At 39.5% G+C, this 18,178-nt stretch overlaps 1 protein-coding gene across 1 annotated transcript; it reads right to left on the bottom strand.

The window, feature by feature from the left end:
• Nucleotides 1–1,670: 1,670 nt before the first annotated feature.
• LOC142100940 (myosin-4-like) lies at nt 1,671–17,969 on the bottom strand. The gene is made up of 40 exons (XM_075184864.1): nt 17,911–17,969; nt 15,617–15,829; nt 15,387–15,530; nt 13,765–13,921; nt 13,638–13,665; nt 13,407–13,524; nt 11,176–11,268; nt 11,020–11,083; nt 10,831–10,929; nt 10,432–10,535; nt 10,173–10,311; nt 9,962–10,080; nt 9,724–9,873; nt 9,470–9,640; nt 9,075–9,381; nt 8,905–8,978; nt 8,648–8,735; nt 8,428–8,545; nt 8,001–8,124; nt 7,775–7,911; nt 7,439–7,694; nt 6,766–7,008; nt 6,509–6,685; nt 6,266–6,411; nt 6,084–6,174; nt 5,610–5,999; nt 5,406–5,532; nt 5,065–5,183; nt 4,778–4,974; nt 4,502–4,685; nt 4,248–4,413; nt 3,912–4,036; nt 3,487–3,795; nt 3,003–3,206; nt 2,793–2,918; nt 2,542–2,712; nt 2,353–2,457; nt 2,123–2,218; nt 1,905–2,039; nt 1,671–1,815 (listed from the first exon to the last, which is right to left on the bottom strand). Exons 2-40 carry the CDS (start codon nt 15,815–15,817, stop codon nt 1,798–1,800), a joined length of 5,820 nt encoding a protein of 1,939 aa, XP_075040965.1. The 5' UTR covers nt 15,818–15,829; nt 17,911–17,969; the 3' UTR covers nt 1,671–1,797.
• Nucleotides 17,970–18,178: the final 209 nt, after the last annotated feature.

The following is an 18,178-nucleotide window of genomic DNA, read 5'->3' as shown; positions in this document are numbered from 1 at the left end:
TAATTAATGCAAGCCAGTGTCCCCAGATCAAATTCAAGTCATGGAACATGACTTATCTTCTCCCTTGTGGTGATGCCTTGCTGCATTGCATCTATAAAACAATTGCAATCTCCAGAGTAGGAGAATGCATTTTCTAATCAGTGATGTTATATAATGAAATGGAGTTATTGTTTGGGGTTTATTATTATTTGTGTATGTTTGTTGGTTAAAATGTAATAAAAATAAATATTTTTTTGTAAAAAACACATAAAGTGATGCAGAGTCTTCTATCTAAAACATCACCGACAAATAGCTTAATATTTCATGTGAATGAGTTTTGATTAACTAAAGCAAAGTAGCCCAATCGGAGGTCCCAAGGCTTCCCAATGGAAGGCATCTCTCATATTACACCATAGTTTTAGAAATTATCAATATACAAGTTAACCCGTGCATGATACTCATGCATTCTAGTCAAATCAAGCTACTTAAGGTCTTAAAAAGGTTCTTGTCATGCATTTGGGCCTAGCCCAGACCTCCTCAGGGGAAGAGCGTTATGTCCCGACGCAAGCACCCTTTTTAATGTGTGTTTATGCGGTAAAATTACCTCACGAAAATGAGTTTGACCCCTCAACTCGTAAATTTAGCCTTTACTACCCCTCCCACGGGGGAAAGGGGGGATGATGGAAGTTAACTGACTTCACTATTCTAATTTTTTTGTCAAATAATGTCAGTATACCAAATTTCAGGTCAATTGGATGAGCCCTTTCTGAGAAAATAGTTTTTTCCACACACACACACTAACACACGTCGCTAGGCTTTTACTTTTATATATTCGATAATGCTAAGAATTTAGTAGGTCAGTGTATAACTCCGCCCAGCAGGTGGCGCTGCAGCTTTTTCTTTTTTTTTCACACACAAACACACGCCGGTAGGCTTTTATATTATAGATAACATAAGGGCAATTTGTATGTAGACACTGGACAGCACTGAATGTAACCATACATTATTAATTGAAACCCATTTCTGCTTTTCACACTGCTCAATATGCATATGACTGTGGCTCTATACACGGGCAGCTAGTACATAGCAAGAGTAATGCCATAGACAGGGTCGTAACACTAAATCACTGTGAACACATATCAAAATCTGGTTAGGCCCAGTGGTGCTGGTTCATCCACTCTGGAGGTCCTCGCTCTGCACTTTGAGCAGGTGTCGGGGGCCCGGCACATGTGCAGTGATGCCCTGCTTGGCTTCCAGTTCCGCCACTGGCCTTAGGCAATTGATTCTATACATATATTAACTAATCTATTTGATTAATTTTTCAAAAATACACACAAGATCCTTGTATCTATTCAAACATTTACCAACTTTATCTATCAGCTATACGTTTCTTCCTTTTATGCCAGATTATGTCAAGTAAGTTTATTTTTTGCCAAAGAAATTAAAAATCTTTTCTGCTTGATTGCTCAGTTGTTCCGTTATTATGTACTCATGATGTAGACTATACCAACTTATGTCATATTAACAAATGTAGAATGCCTAACTCAATCAGTAAATTCAAGACACACCCAGATATGGCAATACGTTATGTGAAGCTTACAGTTTCTGACAGTTTTAGTTGAACTTAATGATCAGATTACACAAATCCCCTTTATACTATATTGTTCTATAGAAATGCAGCATGACACATCTTTGCAAATTTCAAATATGAAATTTATTTAGGAGATGAATAAAACACTGGGGAGGAATGAGGGTAGAGAGGGTTCAGACTGAGAAATTCCCATTTTGAGAGTACCTCAATCGTCAGTCAATCACTCTTCACTCTTCACTTTCTTTCTGTAGATAAATAAGACAATAGTTTGTATTTGTTATTTATCTGGCTAAAAATGAAAGTAATTATATGCGATAAATGTTGAACGTCTTACCTTTCCACCAACATCACGGCTCTTGACCCTCAGTTTGTTCACTTGGGACTCTGCAATGTCGGCCCTCTCCTCAGCCTCTTCAAGCTCATGTTGTACCTTCCTGAAGCGGCCCAGGTGGGCATTGGCCTGTTCCTCCTAAAATTGTAGTAGAGAAGAATCAAAGAACAATTCTAACACACTGGACCAAATAATTTGAAAAGTAACAGGATTTTACTCACAGATTCCTCAGCCTGTCTCTTGTAGGCCTTTACTTTCAGCTGCAGTTTGTCAACCAGATCCTGCAGTCTCAGACCGTTCTTCCTGTCTTCCTCAGTCTGCAAAAGGAAAATATACAGATTGCTGTGTTCTGTTTAACAAAATCATAGATCCCATAGGTCTTGGACTGTTGTGTTAGTGTCTTAAACGACACAAATCAATTTATTTAAAAAAAAAACAAATTGTTCTTTACCTGGTAGGTCAGTTCCTTTACTCTCCTCTCATATTTACGAACACCTTTAATTGCCTCAACTCCACGTTTCTGTTCATTCTCCAGCTCATTTTCCAGTTCACGCACCTGTGGAAAACATATTAAGTATGTAACTTTTGCTACTTGTATAATCATTAAAATTGTTCCCATGACTGTATAAAGTGCACTTACTCTGGACTCCAGTTTCTGGAGCTGCTTCTTGCCACCCTTCAGTGCCAGCTGTTCAGCTTCATCCAGACGATGCTGCAGGTCCTTCACTGACTGTTCAAGGTTCTTCTTCATTCTTTCTAAGTGGGCACTGGTGTCCTGCTCCTTCTTCAGCTCCTCTGCCATGAGTGCAGCCTTAAGCAAATAAGCAATACGTTGAGGCATTGAATTAAAAATGATTGGTGCTTAATGATAGCATTATAGAGAGCACATACATCTGTGATGGCCTTCTTGGCTTTCTCTTCAGCATTTCTAGATTCCTGGACAGCTTCCTCAACTTCATTCTGGATCTGAGCAATATCGCTTTCCAGTTTCTTCTTGCTGTTGATGAGGCTGGTGTTCTGAGGGAGGAAATGTCTGAATTATTACATGATCTGGATACATTTGATTAATGCCCCTCAAGTGATAATCAGTAGCTGATCTACCTGGGAGTGAAACAGCTGACCACGTTCAGTGGCATCCAGAAGTTCCTGTTCTGCGATCTTGCGAGATCTCTCTGTCTGTTCCAGGGCAGCTCTGTTCTCCTCAATTTCAGCCTGTTGCAGGTTATTTCTACGTTCAATCACTGCAACCTGTTCCTTCAGATCCTCCTGTGCCCTCAGGGCATCATCCAGTTGCAGCTGAGCATCCTGTTGGACAAGTAGTATAATAGTAAATGGGATATTCCACTTATTTGTTACCATTTCACTGATGCTGAGGCAATAAGGCGCATGAGCTAACAGTGTATTTTTAGCATTATAAGCAGAGAAGAATAATATAGTAGGTAAGAGTGGGTGCCACAGAAAGTATTTGATAGAAGTAGGTAGATTTTCAAAATATCTAAACTAAATGTGTTGAATTGTTTGTTCAGTAACTTGTATATTGTGAATACTAAATTACATGTCAGATGATGCTTTATGTTAGGAATACCTTCAGTTGTGTCTGCACGTTTCTGAGTTGTTTCTGTGACTCTGCAGCCTGGCGGTTGGCATGGCTGAGCTGGATCTCAAGTTCATTCAAGTCTCCTTCCATTTTCTTCTTCAGTCTCAGAGCATCGTTTCTGCTTCTGATTTCAGAGTCCAATGTGCTCTGAATGGTGTCAATGGATCTCTGGCTGTTTCTCTTCAGCTGATCGATCTCCTCGTCCTTCTCTGCAATCTTCCTGTCCACCTCAGATTTGATCTGGTTCAGCTCAAGCTGGACACGCAGGATCTTGGCTTCTTCATGTTCCAGGGATCCCTTTGGAAAAATAAAGCAAGAAAAACTTTACTAAATAATAATAACAAAAATTAAAAACTATAATATTACTATGAGTATATCCAAAGACTCTGCAGAAGACAGGTCTAGTCCCATACCTCAGCTTCCTCCAGGGCAGCCTGTAGGTCACCCTTTTCCTGCTCAGTCTGCTTCTTGGCCTTCTCTAGTTCATTAATAGATTTTCCACTTTCGCCAATCTGTTCAGTCAGATCTGATATCTCCTCTGGAAAGAAATTAACCAGATACATATTAAGATTACAAAACTTATCATTTATTAATATTCCAGTACCAACTAAGGTCATTGACAGATAAATCTGTTAATCAGTAAATATCTAAATAATTTTGTCTTTAAAAAATATGGATGTACGATGTAGAAAATCAACAGTTCATAATGTATAAGGTAACCAGCTTTCATTTTTAAGAAATAAACATACGTTGCAAATTCTTGTTTTCGCGTTTCAGGGTTTCAACATGTTCCAGAGCCTCTTCATAAGCATTCTTCAGCTTGAAGGTCTCAGTGCTCAAGCTGCGGGCCTCTTTCTGGGCAGCCTCCAGTTCAGCCTGACCCTCCTCGTATTTCTGCTTCCATTCTACTAGGACCTATTAAGATGAATAATAACAAATATACAAACTGCACAGTGAGCATGTAAGTCATAATATTACCACAGTGGTGGATTTACATGTCTACCTTATCGAAGTTCCTCTGCTTCTTATCAAGAGCAGCAGCTGCACTGTTTGCTCTCTCCACATCGACCATAAGGTCCTCCACCTCAGCTTGCAGCCTCTGCTTGGTCTTTTCCAAGGAGGCAGATTTGGAGTTCACAGCCTCCACTTGTTCCTCAGCATCCTGCAAGCGCTGAGCCAGCTTCTTCCTGTAAGTGTATTAAAAATATAATGTAAACATTCTTTTTCAGAAATGATTAAACATTTGCATATTAGTCAAGTTTGCTGGGTTAGAACGTACTTGGCCTCTTCCAGCTCCTCTGTGCGCTGAATGGCATCAGTTTCATATTTGGTCCTCCATTGGGCAACTTCACCATTAGCTTTAGACAAAGATCGCTGGAACTCAGCCTTGGCTTCTTGTTCCTCTTCATATTGCTCACGAAGCAATTCGTTATCATGGCGGGAAGATTGCAAGGCGTGGGCAAGGGCGTTCTTAGCCTGGAAATTACAGATAAGTTTTGTTGAAATATGGATAATGTCATGCTAAACATAGAATCAAAACTTTATTAAACATTGCTGAATTATTACCTTTGATTCCTCCTCGAGTTGTCTCTTAAGTTCCTCAACCTGCTGGGTGAATCCCTGCTTTCCTCTGGAGAGCTGGGAAATCAGAGATTCTTTCTCTTCAAGCTGACGAGACTGCTCACCTGGATATTAATAAATATCATGTCATACAGTTTTAAAAACAATGGGTTTATTTTAAAAACACAACTATGAAGCAAAATAAACCTTCTAGTTAACTGACATTGATTTTTTAAAATTGGCACCCATTAGAAAGTATTCTGTCAGGAAACGTTGTTTCGCTAAAGTGCTGAACGCTAAACAATAAATGCTAAAAGCTAACAGCTGTATTTCAAAACAATAAGTACCATTCTCAGTCTGGAAACGAGCCTTTTGGGTAGAGAGGTCATTAATCAAACGTTGATGCTGATCATCCTTGGCCTTCACTTCACTGAGCTGGTCCTCAAGAACTCGGTTCACTTTCTCAAGATTGGCCTTCAGGAACAGATATTCATGTTATTATTTTCATATTTGTAGGTGAATAATAAAAAAACATATGGAGATTGCAGTACCTTAGATTTAGAGATGTTCTCCAGGTTACTGGCAAGGTCATCAACCTCCATCTTCAGTTCGCTCTTCTCCTTTTCCAGTTTTTGTTTGACACGCTGCAGGTTATCAATCTGTTCCCCAAGCTCAGCAACACTGTCAGCTTGCTTCTTGCGCAGAGCAGCAGCTACAGCTTCACTCTGAAGGGTGGATTCTTCCAGGTCACGTCTTAGCTTCTGGAACTCAGCTTCACGCTTCTTATTCAACTCAATCTGGGCAGATGATGCACCTCCAGCCTCTTCAAGTCTCTCACTTATTTCCTCGAGTTCCCTGGAAAGATCGGCCCTCTGTTTTTCAACTTTGGCACGAGCTGCCCGTTCAGCTTCAATTTCCTCTTCAAGCTCTTCAATACGAGCCTGGAAAACAGCAGTTGATTATTATATTAAATGAAATCTGTGAAGAACAGGAATACGATACGATTCTATCAGCCACTTCTGTACCTGCAGTTCCTTGATCTTCTTCTGCAGTTGTGATCCCAGTGACTGCTCATCCTCTATCTTTCCTTGGAGCTGACTAATTTCAAACTCTTTTCTGTGGATGTCATAAAATGCAGGTTACAATATGTTCCTATCCAGGTTTATTAAAAGTTCAGTCTATAGAAAATAAATTAAGAAATACCCACTTTTTCAGTTTTTCATCTGTTTGCTGTTTCTCATTTTCAAGATCCATGACTGATTCCTGGGACAGTTTGAGGTCACCTTCAAGCTTTCTCTTGGCTCTCTCAAGGTCAAGACGAAGTTTCTTCTCTTGTTCCAAGGAACCTTCCAGCTACATAAATAAAAAATATATTTAATTTCATTATTTTTTAAGGATATTCTTCCAATATATATAATAAATAAAATGAATTCATTTTGCCATTACTTACATCATCTACTTGCTGTTCCAGCTTAGTCTTGGCTTTGGTCAAAGAATTGACTTTGTCTTCTTCAGCTTGTAGGTCATCAAGTGTTTGTTGGTGAGCTTCCTGGAGAGCCTTCTTCTCCTTTGAGACTTTGGATACATTTTCGTCGAGAGTTGCCAATTCTTCAGTTAAGTTTTTAACCTTTAAATAAAGGAGAAAGTTGAACATAAAGCATTCTATTTTGCAGTGTGAGTGTGTGATGTCTTCTCACTTGACTATACCTTGTTTTCTGTTGCATGTTTTTCCTTTTCTACTTTAGCAAGAGTGAGTTCTAAGTCATCAATATCTCTCTTCAGCTCAGAGCATTCATCCTCCAATTTTCTCTTCTTGGCTGTCAGCTCAGCATTGCTTTCTTCCTCATCTTCTAGCCTCTCAGTGATCTCCTTGATCTTTGATTCCAGTTGGATCTTGTTCTTGATGAGACCTTCACATCTCTCCTCTGCGTCTGCCAGTGTTTCAGATTCCTACAGAATATAAGATGCACGTCAGCCAAATACATATTTTCTGTTGATATGATATTAAGATATTTAAATTAAACTTTTATGTACGGCAGCACAGTGGCTAAGTGGTTAGCACTTCTGCATTACAGCACTGGAGTCATGAGTTCAATTCCTGACCATGGCCTTATCTGTGTGGAGTTTGTTTGTTCTCCCTGTGTTTGCGTGGGTTTCCTCCGGGTGCTCCTGTTTCCTCCCACACTCCAAAAACCTACTGGTAGGTTAATAGGCTTCAAACAAATTGACCCTAGTCTGTGTGTCTGTGTGTGTGTTAGGGAATTTAGACTGTAAGCCTCAATGAGGCAGGGACTGATGTGAGTGAGTTCTCTGTACAGCGCTGCGGAATTAGTGGCGCTATATAAATAAATGGTGATGATGATGATGTAAAGCTTCCTACCGACTGGGATTGTAGAACCAAATCATTCTTTTCTTGAACCAAGGCATTTAATTTCTCTTCTAGTTCCTTCCTCTTGGCTTCTGCCTTGACCAGAGCTTCTTTGGTCTTCTCAAACTCCTCTTTTATGTTTGCCATCTCCTTCTCATTTTCAGCACTCTGTAGAAGTGGCTTAATCTTGAAGTACAGCTTCATCCATGGCCAGTGTTTGACATTCATGAAGGATCTGACATTGTACTGGATGACATATAATGCCTCCCTGTTTGAGAAATGAATATAATGTAATATTTCTTTTCATACAAGTGAAAAATTACTTTTGAAACACAACGTCAATGTTACCTTCTCTCATTCATCTTCTTAAACTCAACTCTCATTAAGTAAGCTCGGCAAAGAGCCTGAGTACGGGTGATCAGTTGTGCCAACTTTTCATCTCTCATCTCTTCCAGGGTACCCAGGAGACCAGCTTTAAAGAACACCTTCAGTAAGAAAAAAAAATATTATTTACAGTTCAAAGAAGACAAAGGGCTGGATTTACCAAGATGGATGATAGCTATGGATTGCGTACCTTGGTGTGTCCAAATTTGTATTGAGTGTGATCAACATCAATTGAGCCCAAGAGTTTCTCAGAAGCCTTCTTGCTGTCTATAAACTGTCCATCTGGAATTGCGCTGGCATTCAGCACCTTGTAACTGGCAAAACAAAATGGGAGAAAAGTCTTTAACTTGGTTTTGAAATTAATAAGCAAATTATTAAATGATTGCAAATGATGACTACTTAACATTTTAATAAGTTAGTGAATTACAAACATTGTAATACTTGTGTTTTATTAACTTCCTATTTTCTGCTGTTTTGTATAGTTACGTAAACTTTTATATAACAAAATTATAACTTGAGGTGTGATGCACCATAAACTTTTCAGTATTTAAAATAATGAATTTAAAATTATGTTCAAGGCTTATAAGAAATGTTCGGAAATTCTAAAGGAAATTTACCGTTGCTTAAAGTCAGCATAAATGATTCTGCTTGGGAATCCCTTTCTGCAGATTCTGATACCTTCCAATACACCGTTACATCTCAACTGGTGGATGATCAGGTAGTTATCCATGATACCTGTCAGTAAATAATTTATTATGTTATAAAAGAGAACAAGCGTTTCAAACAGTCTGAGTGTTCTTTACATTAAGAAAGAAAACTAAATGAACAATACAGTACCTGGGGTCTTAGTCTCATTGGGGATCAGACAACGTACAAAGTGAGGGTGGGTACTTCTCAAGTTGGTCATCAGCTTGTTTAAGTTCTCCTGCAGCGGTCACAAAATAAAATAAAATGTATAGGATGTACTCGAATATCACATAAAAGCTAATATGAACACATATAATTACACAAAAATACAAATTATACTGTATTCACTTAAAGCCAAATCAGACATACAAACCATACACTGTATGGAGATTGAAAATGATACTGACCCTGAACAGACAGGACACAGTCTGGAAAGAGCCTCCCTTCTTCTTCTTTCCTGCTTTTGCACCACCGCTAGCCTCTGTTTGTTAAAATTAATGTAACAGTCATCACAGCAATCTTCATTATCTAGAATTGTAAAACAACTTTAACCAGAAACATTGTGGAAAAAACTCACCTTCAGGATTATTGACGGAGGAGTAGAGGAAGGACAGCAGTTTTACTGAAGATTTCTGGTAGAGCTGGATAACAGATTCATTCAGAGGGTCCTTATTTTTATCGAGCCAGCCAGAGATGTTGTAGTCAACAGTACCAGCATAATGCACAAGAGAGAAGTGAGCTTCAGCCTTTCCTTTGCCAGGCTTGGGCTTCTCAAAGTTCTTGCACTTGCCCAGATGCTGTTCATACAGCTTGTTCTTGAAGGATGTGTCAGTGGCTTTGGGGAACATGCACTCCTCTTCAAGGATGGAGAAGATACCCATGGGCTGAAAGCATATTGCAAAGTTGGTGAGTTCCAGAACACCATGTCATTGTTTTATTAAGGTCTTGCTAAATTAATCTGTGTGAATTTACCTTCTCAATGAGCTCAATGCAGGAAGCCAGATCCATACCAAAGTCAATGAACTCCCAGTCAATACCTTCCTTTTTGTATTCCTCCTGTTCCAGGACGAACATGTGGTGGTTGAAGAACTGCTGCAGCTTCTCATTGGTGAAGTTGATGCAGAGCTGTTCCAAGCTGTTGAACTGTAAGTGACAGAAAGGAGATGTGGAACTGTAGTGTAACTGGCATGATGGAATCATGCGGCTATAACAGGTCAATAACTTACGTCAAAGATTTCAAATCCAGCAATATCCAGCACACCAATGTAGAACTGTCTGGCCTGCTTTGTGGCCAGCTGTTGGTTGATACGGGTGACCATCCACAAGAAGAGTTTCTCAAAGACAGACTTGCAGAGGGCACCTACAGAGTTGTTGACCTGAAGACGTGAATGCAACCATTTGTTAATAGACTGGCAGACATAAATGTATAAAACATTTCCTTGTTTTGTTTCGATGTTAAGATACCTGTGGCACAGTCTGTCCCTTGGTGACAAACTCATTGCCGACCTTCACTCTTGGGTAGCACAAAGCCTTCAGCAAATCAGCAGAGTTCAGACCCATCAAATAGGCGATCTTGTCAGCAACTAGAGATAGAACAGTTTCAATTATTGTTACAAAATTATGCATGAGGAATATTCACAATTATTCTGGGTACTTATTGAAAATAAGTACAAACCCTCGGTGCCGTCTGGCTCGGCCTGCTCCTCCCTCTGTTTCTGCTTGAACTTCATGTTGCCATGGTGCATGACAGCGCCGGTCATTTTGTAGATGCCGACCTTCTCTTCTGGATTGAATCCCAGGATGTCAATTGCGGTCTGTTGGATAATAATATATTATTACTGACTCAATAACAGTGTCCAACCATGGAAACATATCCAGCAGCGATTACTGATTTAAAATAACAGCTCTGAATTTGAAAGTTCTAAACTACTTACATCTGTGGCTATGAACTCTTCCACATCATCAATACTCTTCACAACAATCTCACCCTGACTGATTGAGGGGTAGTCGTAGGGGTTGGTGGTGATCAGAAGCATCTCTAAATAAGGACATAATTCAGTTAGACAACGTGACACCTAACAATTTTTACACATATTACAGTGACTGGATCTGGATCATCCACTACTAGTGCTATTGAGTCACAAAGATGCATATCTAAGGCAGGTTCAGTGGGTAACTGATCCATAGTAAATTTTCACATTAACAATATTTCATAGTGTTATATTTTTTCATGTACTATAGTATAAATATGCACCCTGTGCTATACTAACATCTGTACAGTCTGCAGGTCTCATCATTTCCTCATATTTGGGGGTAAACAAAAATGAACTTACCAACAATCTCTGGTTTCTTGTTGGTCATGATCTGGTAAAAGATGTGGTAGCTTCTCTCAGCTGAAAGCTGGAATGTTACTCTGGACTTCTCCAGCAGATCTGTAGATACAGAATGTATTGAGCACATAAAGACATATATAACAATCTACAATACAAAGTAGGAACTGAAATGGACACATTCATCCTTACATGTTTCAATATCAGCTGAAGACAGTTTTCCAGTTGTTCCAAAGTGGATTCTAATGAATTTACCCTAAACATGACAGAAGTAATTCAGAGATCATGGTCACATTACCAAATTATATCATTTAAAAGAGAAAAGAAAACATTTTTAAGAATACTCACAAAACGAGAGGAGTTGTCATTTCTCACAGTCTTGGCATTACCGAAGGCTTCCAGCAGAGGGTTAGCCTGGATAATTTGATCCTCCAGATTGCCCTAAAGTCAAATATAAATAAGGTTATTTCACAACTGTACAATAAGATATATGTTTTATGATTTGTTTGGTAAATATGTTAAGTAAAGACATGAAATCAGTAGAAACATTCATTTTAGCGACGTGTAAATGAGAAATGTTCTTTAGCAATCTGTTTACAAAAGGTGACCCTCACATCTTTTTACTTTAATCAATTATGATGAGTTGTGCAGTAAAGTCAGTAACTAAAGTGGGTGGAATCTGGTTGAGTACCCCCATAAAGGAAGATAAGGCAAGCACAATAAGTTGTTTCAATGACTTCTAAACCTTCTGCTGCAGAATACATTCAGTGAATGGAGTGGTTAGAAACTGTTGGAGTACATTGGGCAGACTGGTGTCTTTGGCAAACACAGAAGCTTCGTGACTCTTGCATAGCTCACCGAGAAGCTCTAACCCAGTTCCAGCTTGTGGCTTTCCATCTGGTAAGAACGGTCCAAGTTTATCTATTTTAACTTCTATTATATTGATTGTTTGAATTTCAGAAGCAGGAATACTTTTTGTATCATATCATAAATTTCAGACACAGCAGACAAAGAGACTGTAATCAAAACCTAACAATATTTATTGTTGAACACGACTCTCATAAATCTCTATGGAGGAACCTAGCTCTTAGCATTGGCATTCAGTGCATCTCCCTAATTACAGTGTATCTAGCTAATTACATAACTGTGTTAACACAAGTTATGTAATATGGTCCAGGGGAATGCAAAGGAGGCCATTCTTTCAGAGTACAGTGGTTCTATTACATGTCTGAATTCTTAGAAGATGATATAAGATACATGTCCTCATGTTGTTCAGTTAAAGTAATAAGTGGAAAACAAGTACCCGAGAAATGCCTAGAGCTTGAATCGGACGCTGCTGCGTGCGCTTGAGTTTGGCTCGCCCTTGGTGTACATTGACTACATGGACTATTTGTCCCTTCCCTCCCTGTTCCCTCCCTCAAATCATAAGCTGTTGTAAGTGTCCTTTGCGCTGATATGAACGTTGCTGCGTTCTGTGGAGTATGGTCTGGTTCTGGGCATGCGCAGAGTAATTGTCGATAATATACGCACAAAATCGCCATTTACAACATGACCATAAATCCCACCCCACATGCTCGTTGCCTAGGTGTAATCCTTGACTCACAACTATCATTTATTCCCCACATCGATTCTATATCTAAATCATGTTACATACATCTAATGAACATTTCCAGAATACGCACATATCTCACACAAGACACCGCAAAAACCTTAATTCATGCACTCATCATCTCCCGCATCGACTATTACAATTCCCTCTTACTGGTTCTCCCAAAATCAGACTTGAACCCCTACAATCTATTTTGATTGATTTTCCTTGCAAACCGTTAATCCTCTGCTGAGCCACTCTGTCAGTCTCTACATTGGTTGCCTGTATTTCAACGAATCCAATATAAAATTCTTCTACTAACCTACTAGGCCGTCAACAAAATTGCACCGACATACATTTCCTCACTGGTCTCGAAATATCTCCCCACTCGACACCTCCGTTCTGCACAAGATCTACGTCTCTCCTCCACTCTCATCACATCCTCCCATTCTCGGTTACAGGACTTTTTTCGGGCTGCACCCACTTTGTGGAATTCCCTCCCTCGCACAGTAAGACTTTCCTCTAGTCTCCAAACCTTCAAGCAGTCTCTGAAAACCCAGCTCTTCAGTCAAGCTTATGATATTCCTCAACCACCATCTTAATCTCCCTAGGTTACCCTATTACCACCCTGTACACAGCTAACACAAGACAACAACCCTCTGACCAACATTGGTACACACACAGCCCACTCAATACTTTTACCTTTGCATTGTAGCTGGTCCAGTGTGCAATATGATGTAGCACAAGCCCATGTGTTTCAAACTCCCATTGTCCCATAGATTGTAAGCTTGCGAGCAGGGTTCTCTTACCTCTCTGTCTGTATGTGTTACCCAGTATTGTCTTATTAATGTTTGTTCCCAAATGTAAAGTGCTACGGAATTTGCTGGCGCTATATAAATAAATGTTGATGATGATGATCATGATTTACATCCCTAAATGAATCAGGCCAATCATGTCCATACTCAGAGGCTTCCTAGAAGTAAAAATGTACCTGAATGGCGCCTGGAGCAGCTTCCTTCTTCTTGCCGGCGTCTCCAATAGCTGCAATTGTTGCAAAGTACTGGATGACACGTTTGGTGTTTACAGTCTTTCCAGCACCAGATTCTCCACTGGAGGTAAAAGAGATAAAACAAATTACAAATAAGAAGGAATAAAAGCCAAAATGTACATATAGTTAAATAATTTAAAAAAATATTACCATCATATAGGATGTTTTACTTACGTAATCAGGACAGACTGATTTTCACGATCTGCCAAAAGAAGATGTGTATTAATTACATATTTTTAAAATGTGGCTCCAGTACGAAGTGTCTAGCAATCATCAGTTCACAGTAATATGACTGCTGTACCTGTTAACATGAACTGATAGGCGTTATCAGAGATGGAGAAGATGTGTGGTGGGGCTTCCATACGCTTCTTGCCTCTGTAGCCGGCAACAACCTCTGGGTTGTACACTGGCAGCCACTTGTAGGGGTTGACAGTGACACAGAAAAGCCCAGAGTAGGTCTGCAATGTAGGAAAGTACATTAGATTGCAGAGTTCTTACAGGAAAAATGTGATATGTATACAATATTTAACTAAGTTTAAGATTGTGTAGCTGGCCTATATCATCTAATGAGCTAAGTTGTTCTATGCTTGCATTTACAAAATAAAAAATGTTAAGTTGTCGTCCGGCATTTATTTCATCTGCTGTTCAGCTCAATCATTTTAACCAGCAAAAATACTTCTGGTGCCCTACTAGAAGGATGGAAAATCCCATGAGAAGCTTATGTCTCCCTACTCTTTGAGGTGCATCTCAATGAGTACTCCTCTATACTAGCTCCTTGACTGTCCTCAATGGGGCTGATGAGTGTTGACCTCAAAATTAAACAAATAGAGCAAGGAACAAATTTGGCACACAGGTGCAATGGTTTACCCAGGTATGGGCCCCCTGGCTCTTCACTGAGACCAGATTTTGGCCTTTCTCTTCATCTCTCCCTTGAGTCACCTTCATGACCCATATGCTGCGACCTCCCTACATCCATACCTTTCTCCCTGGCGCCAAGAAGCTTTTCCGCTCCGAGCCTTGGCAATATGAGACACTTTATTGATTATGTATTACCAATTGCCAACCCCTTTAAGGCAACATGAAAAGATTATTGCTTCCTCCCTACTAGACCTCTATGTCACCTTCCTCCTAATCCTTCTTTCCCCGTCCATGCCACTCCTTCCCCCGCCTTTAATTTATTTTTTGCTCTTTGATTTTTGTTTTTCTCTTGTATCCCTGAATAAAACTGGTTGTATTTATATGGTTCCTGTCATCTTTCATCATGCCTGTTTCTGTTGTATATTGGTTTCCATAAACAGTTTTAGACCCATTGTTCCAATTATAATGGTTTTAGACCCATTGTTCTAATTATAAGAATTATAAAAAAAGAGTATGCAGAACAATTTTTATTTCCATCCATATGCAGAGATGTACACATCTCAAGACGTATGTCTTTATCAGCAGCATATGCGCCTGGTTTACGATAAGTCATCATCATCAGTGAGTATTTGCTCCTGCCCATGTAAAAGATATGCATATAGGCGTGTTTCGGCAGGTGTGTATGAGCCTCATTGCGTAAACACGCCTTTACTGTACTCAGCCTAATTTAGAAAGCCCGTTCCCTCTGCTGTCCCACCTCTCCAGGTGCAGGCATACCTGCCAGAGTCGCTCCAGTCTGCATACACTTATTTGTGTGTGCTCACTGTGCATGCGAAAAAACATTTTACCCAAGATGCGCTTTGTAAATTGGCGTACCTCCGACTCTGCGTCAGCCCCAATATGTTTAGTTCTAAGAAAGGACGCGAACATCAACATTTTAGTCTTTCTGTTTCACAGTTTCAATAATATGTCCTATACAAAGTTATTATAGCTATAACTAAAGTTTGGCTTTAAACTACTGGATTTCTACCTAAATATCCTCTCAGCATAAGAGTTCAGACTTACATAAATCATCCAGGCTGCGTAACGTTCTTTGAGGTTATACAGCACAGAGGCCTCATTCAGGTGAGTCATCATGGCCATGTCTTCAATTTTGTCATACTTGGGGGGATTTTGGGGGTAAACTTGAGCTTCTTTCATAGTTACACTCTGGAAAGAAAACAATCCTTGTTTAGTTATTCCCACTTACAATGTTCAAGTTGGAATCTAATTTGTAGCTATATTATTATCATTACCCTCCCATCGTCGGTCTTGACGGTGAGTTTTCCTTCTTCCCGAGCAGTGACTAAACCTTTCACGTAGAGTTCCTTCTGGTCATCCACGTAGCAGGTGTTCTTGGCATCAAAAGGTTTGTTCTGAGCCTCCAGTCTCTCCTTGTCGGATTTACGGAGATACTGGGCGGCCTCGCCGAAAACGGCCATTTCACCGTCACCCATGGTTGCTGGTTTCTGGAAGAGATTATTTTGTATGAGTACATGGTTTTACAACATAAAACTCACACACACATACACAACACACACTGATCTCTTAATATTGGTGTGAATATTATCCTTTAAGAAGTCTCTTTCTAAAGTGCGGCATAATCTATAGGATTGGGGGGATTTGGTCATGGAACCGTGCATATCTAAGATATTTTGTTTAATCAGTTCACTGGTACCTATGACAATTCATTATTGTCAAAATGAGACCAATGACATAAGTGCATATTTATTTGTTCTCTGATTTTGATGCAATCCTTTAATCCTGCATTAATTATTAAGTTAAACAGCACTTTTAAAATATGACGAAAACTATTCAGTGCTGCTATCTTTAAACATAATTCTATAATTTCAGTGGGAATATTTTATACATGACACACAAAATAACTTAAGGGACATTTTACCAGCAGTTAAACCCAAAGGGGTATATTTACTAAGCTGCGGGTTTGAAAAAGTGGAGATGTTGCCTATGGCAACCAATCAGATTCTAGCTGTCATTTTGTAGAATGCACTAAATAAATGACAGCTAGAATCTGATTGGTTGCTATAGGCAACATCACCACTTTTTCAAACCCGCAGTTTAGTAAATCTAGCCCGAAGACTCACATCAGGAATTGTAGTAGGTTGGTGTCAGCAATGCAAGATAGTAGCATTATTGACATATTTGAAAGAATATAAATTGTAGACACTGGTGAAACTGCTTATAAACCAAATTATTTGAGCCCATACAGAAAATCAAATGCAAATTAGTCATAAACTACATATCAACAGTCCCACTGCAGAGCAGCCTATAACAGTTTAAATTTTGCTTGGATGAAGAATATTTGTGTATGTTGTGATCATGCCAAGTCCTACATTTTTTCTAGCATCTATATGCTTAGTGCTGCTGGTTCACATAGCAAAAGCACCTACACTCAGGGGGGTATTCAATTGTCCGCGGGTTCGAGCGCGGAAAAACTATTACCGTTAATACGGTAATTTACGCGCTGGATTTCAGCTCGCAAGCTGAAATCCAAGGAGTAAATTACCGTATTAACGGTTTTTCCGCGCAGGATTACTGTAATATCGGTAATCCTGCGCGGGCCGCGGGATTTTCAGCAATCCCGCGGATAATTGAATATGCCCCTTTGAATGTTGTTATTGCTTTAGCTAAGCTCCAGGAGAAGTAATCTAGATCTCTTCTGCACTTCAAACCTCAAATCATATTGTCCCCTACCTGAGCATTCTATGCATTACAATTACTCTCATTGTGTTCTAAAATGTGTCTGTGTACCTTTACCAGTGAATACAGTAATAAAACACTAAAATAAACATTATCCATAGTAAAATGGACACTACAGCTTAAAAGATTTTTTTACATACTGATTAAAGTTGTTTGCATATGCAAACAGCACTGGACAGGATATAGTGCATGTTTTTCTAAAACAATTGCCTGATTTTCTCACAATCTAACTGATTTGTGTTACTTTGAAAGGGCCTAGCAGCATACATTGGCATGCGTGTGTGATCATCAGGCAATGGGAAACCCCTCCAAAATGATAGAACCTGTCCAAGTTGGCCAATCACCTGTGTGACCAAACTGAAACGAAATCTGCTCATATGAAGAGAACCAAAGGCTGTGTTGCAGTGTAAGTGCTATAGTGTGATGCATACTTGCCAACTCTCCCGGAATGTCCAGGAGACTCCCGAAATTCGGGTAGGTCTCCCGGACTCCCGGGAGAGCAGGCAAGTATCCCGCATACTGCAACTTACTCGTCAAAATGACGCAATTTGCAGTGAATCGCGACATTTTGGCCCTGTGACAAAATTACGCTTTTGTCGCGGGGGTGGGGCCAAAATGACGCAATTGAACGCACCCCGCCCCCTCCCGCCCTCTAACCACGCCCCTTCCTTGGCACTCTTTTGGTTTGTCTTTCATTGCTAATATGGATTCCACTTAAAGGAAGTGTAGACGTGATTTCATTATACAAGCCACAAAATATCGCCATTGCTCTCTCTCCTTGACCAAAACTGCCACACACCAAAGAAGCACGGAAAACATAAAATCTCACCTTTTATTGCAGAAGATGATGAATAAATTAGTTGTTCTCCCCCTTGTAAAAATTGTAAAAAAAAGATGTGTAAATAGCAGGTGATGAAAAACATTTTTTAAATACCTTAAAAATACCATTTTCAATAAAAAAAAAAAAACGTGTCACAGCTATAATAGCTATAGATGAGCTTGTATGTAAGCATAATGCTGAAATTATATATTAACAATTATATGTTAACAATATATTATTAACAATAATGCCAACATTTTGGTTGGCCAAGTTTAAC

Source organism: Mixophyes fleayi, chromosome 9, assembly GCF_038048845.1.
Source record: "Mixophyes fleayi isolate aMixFle1 chromosome 9, aMixFle1.hap1, whole genome shotgun sequence".
NCBI classification, from domain to species: Eukaryota; Metazoa; Chordata; class Amphibia; order Anura; family Limnodynastidae; genus Mixophyes; species Mixophyes fleayi.
The sequence above is the reverse complement of the archived record's forward strand: the minus strand, read 5'-3'. Positions and strand labels throughout refer to the sequence as shown.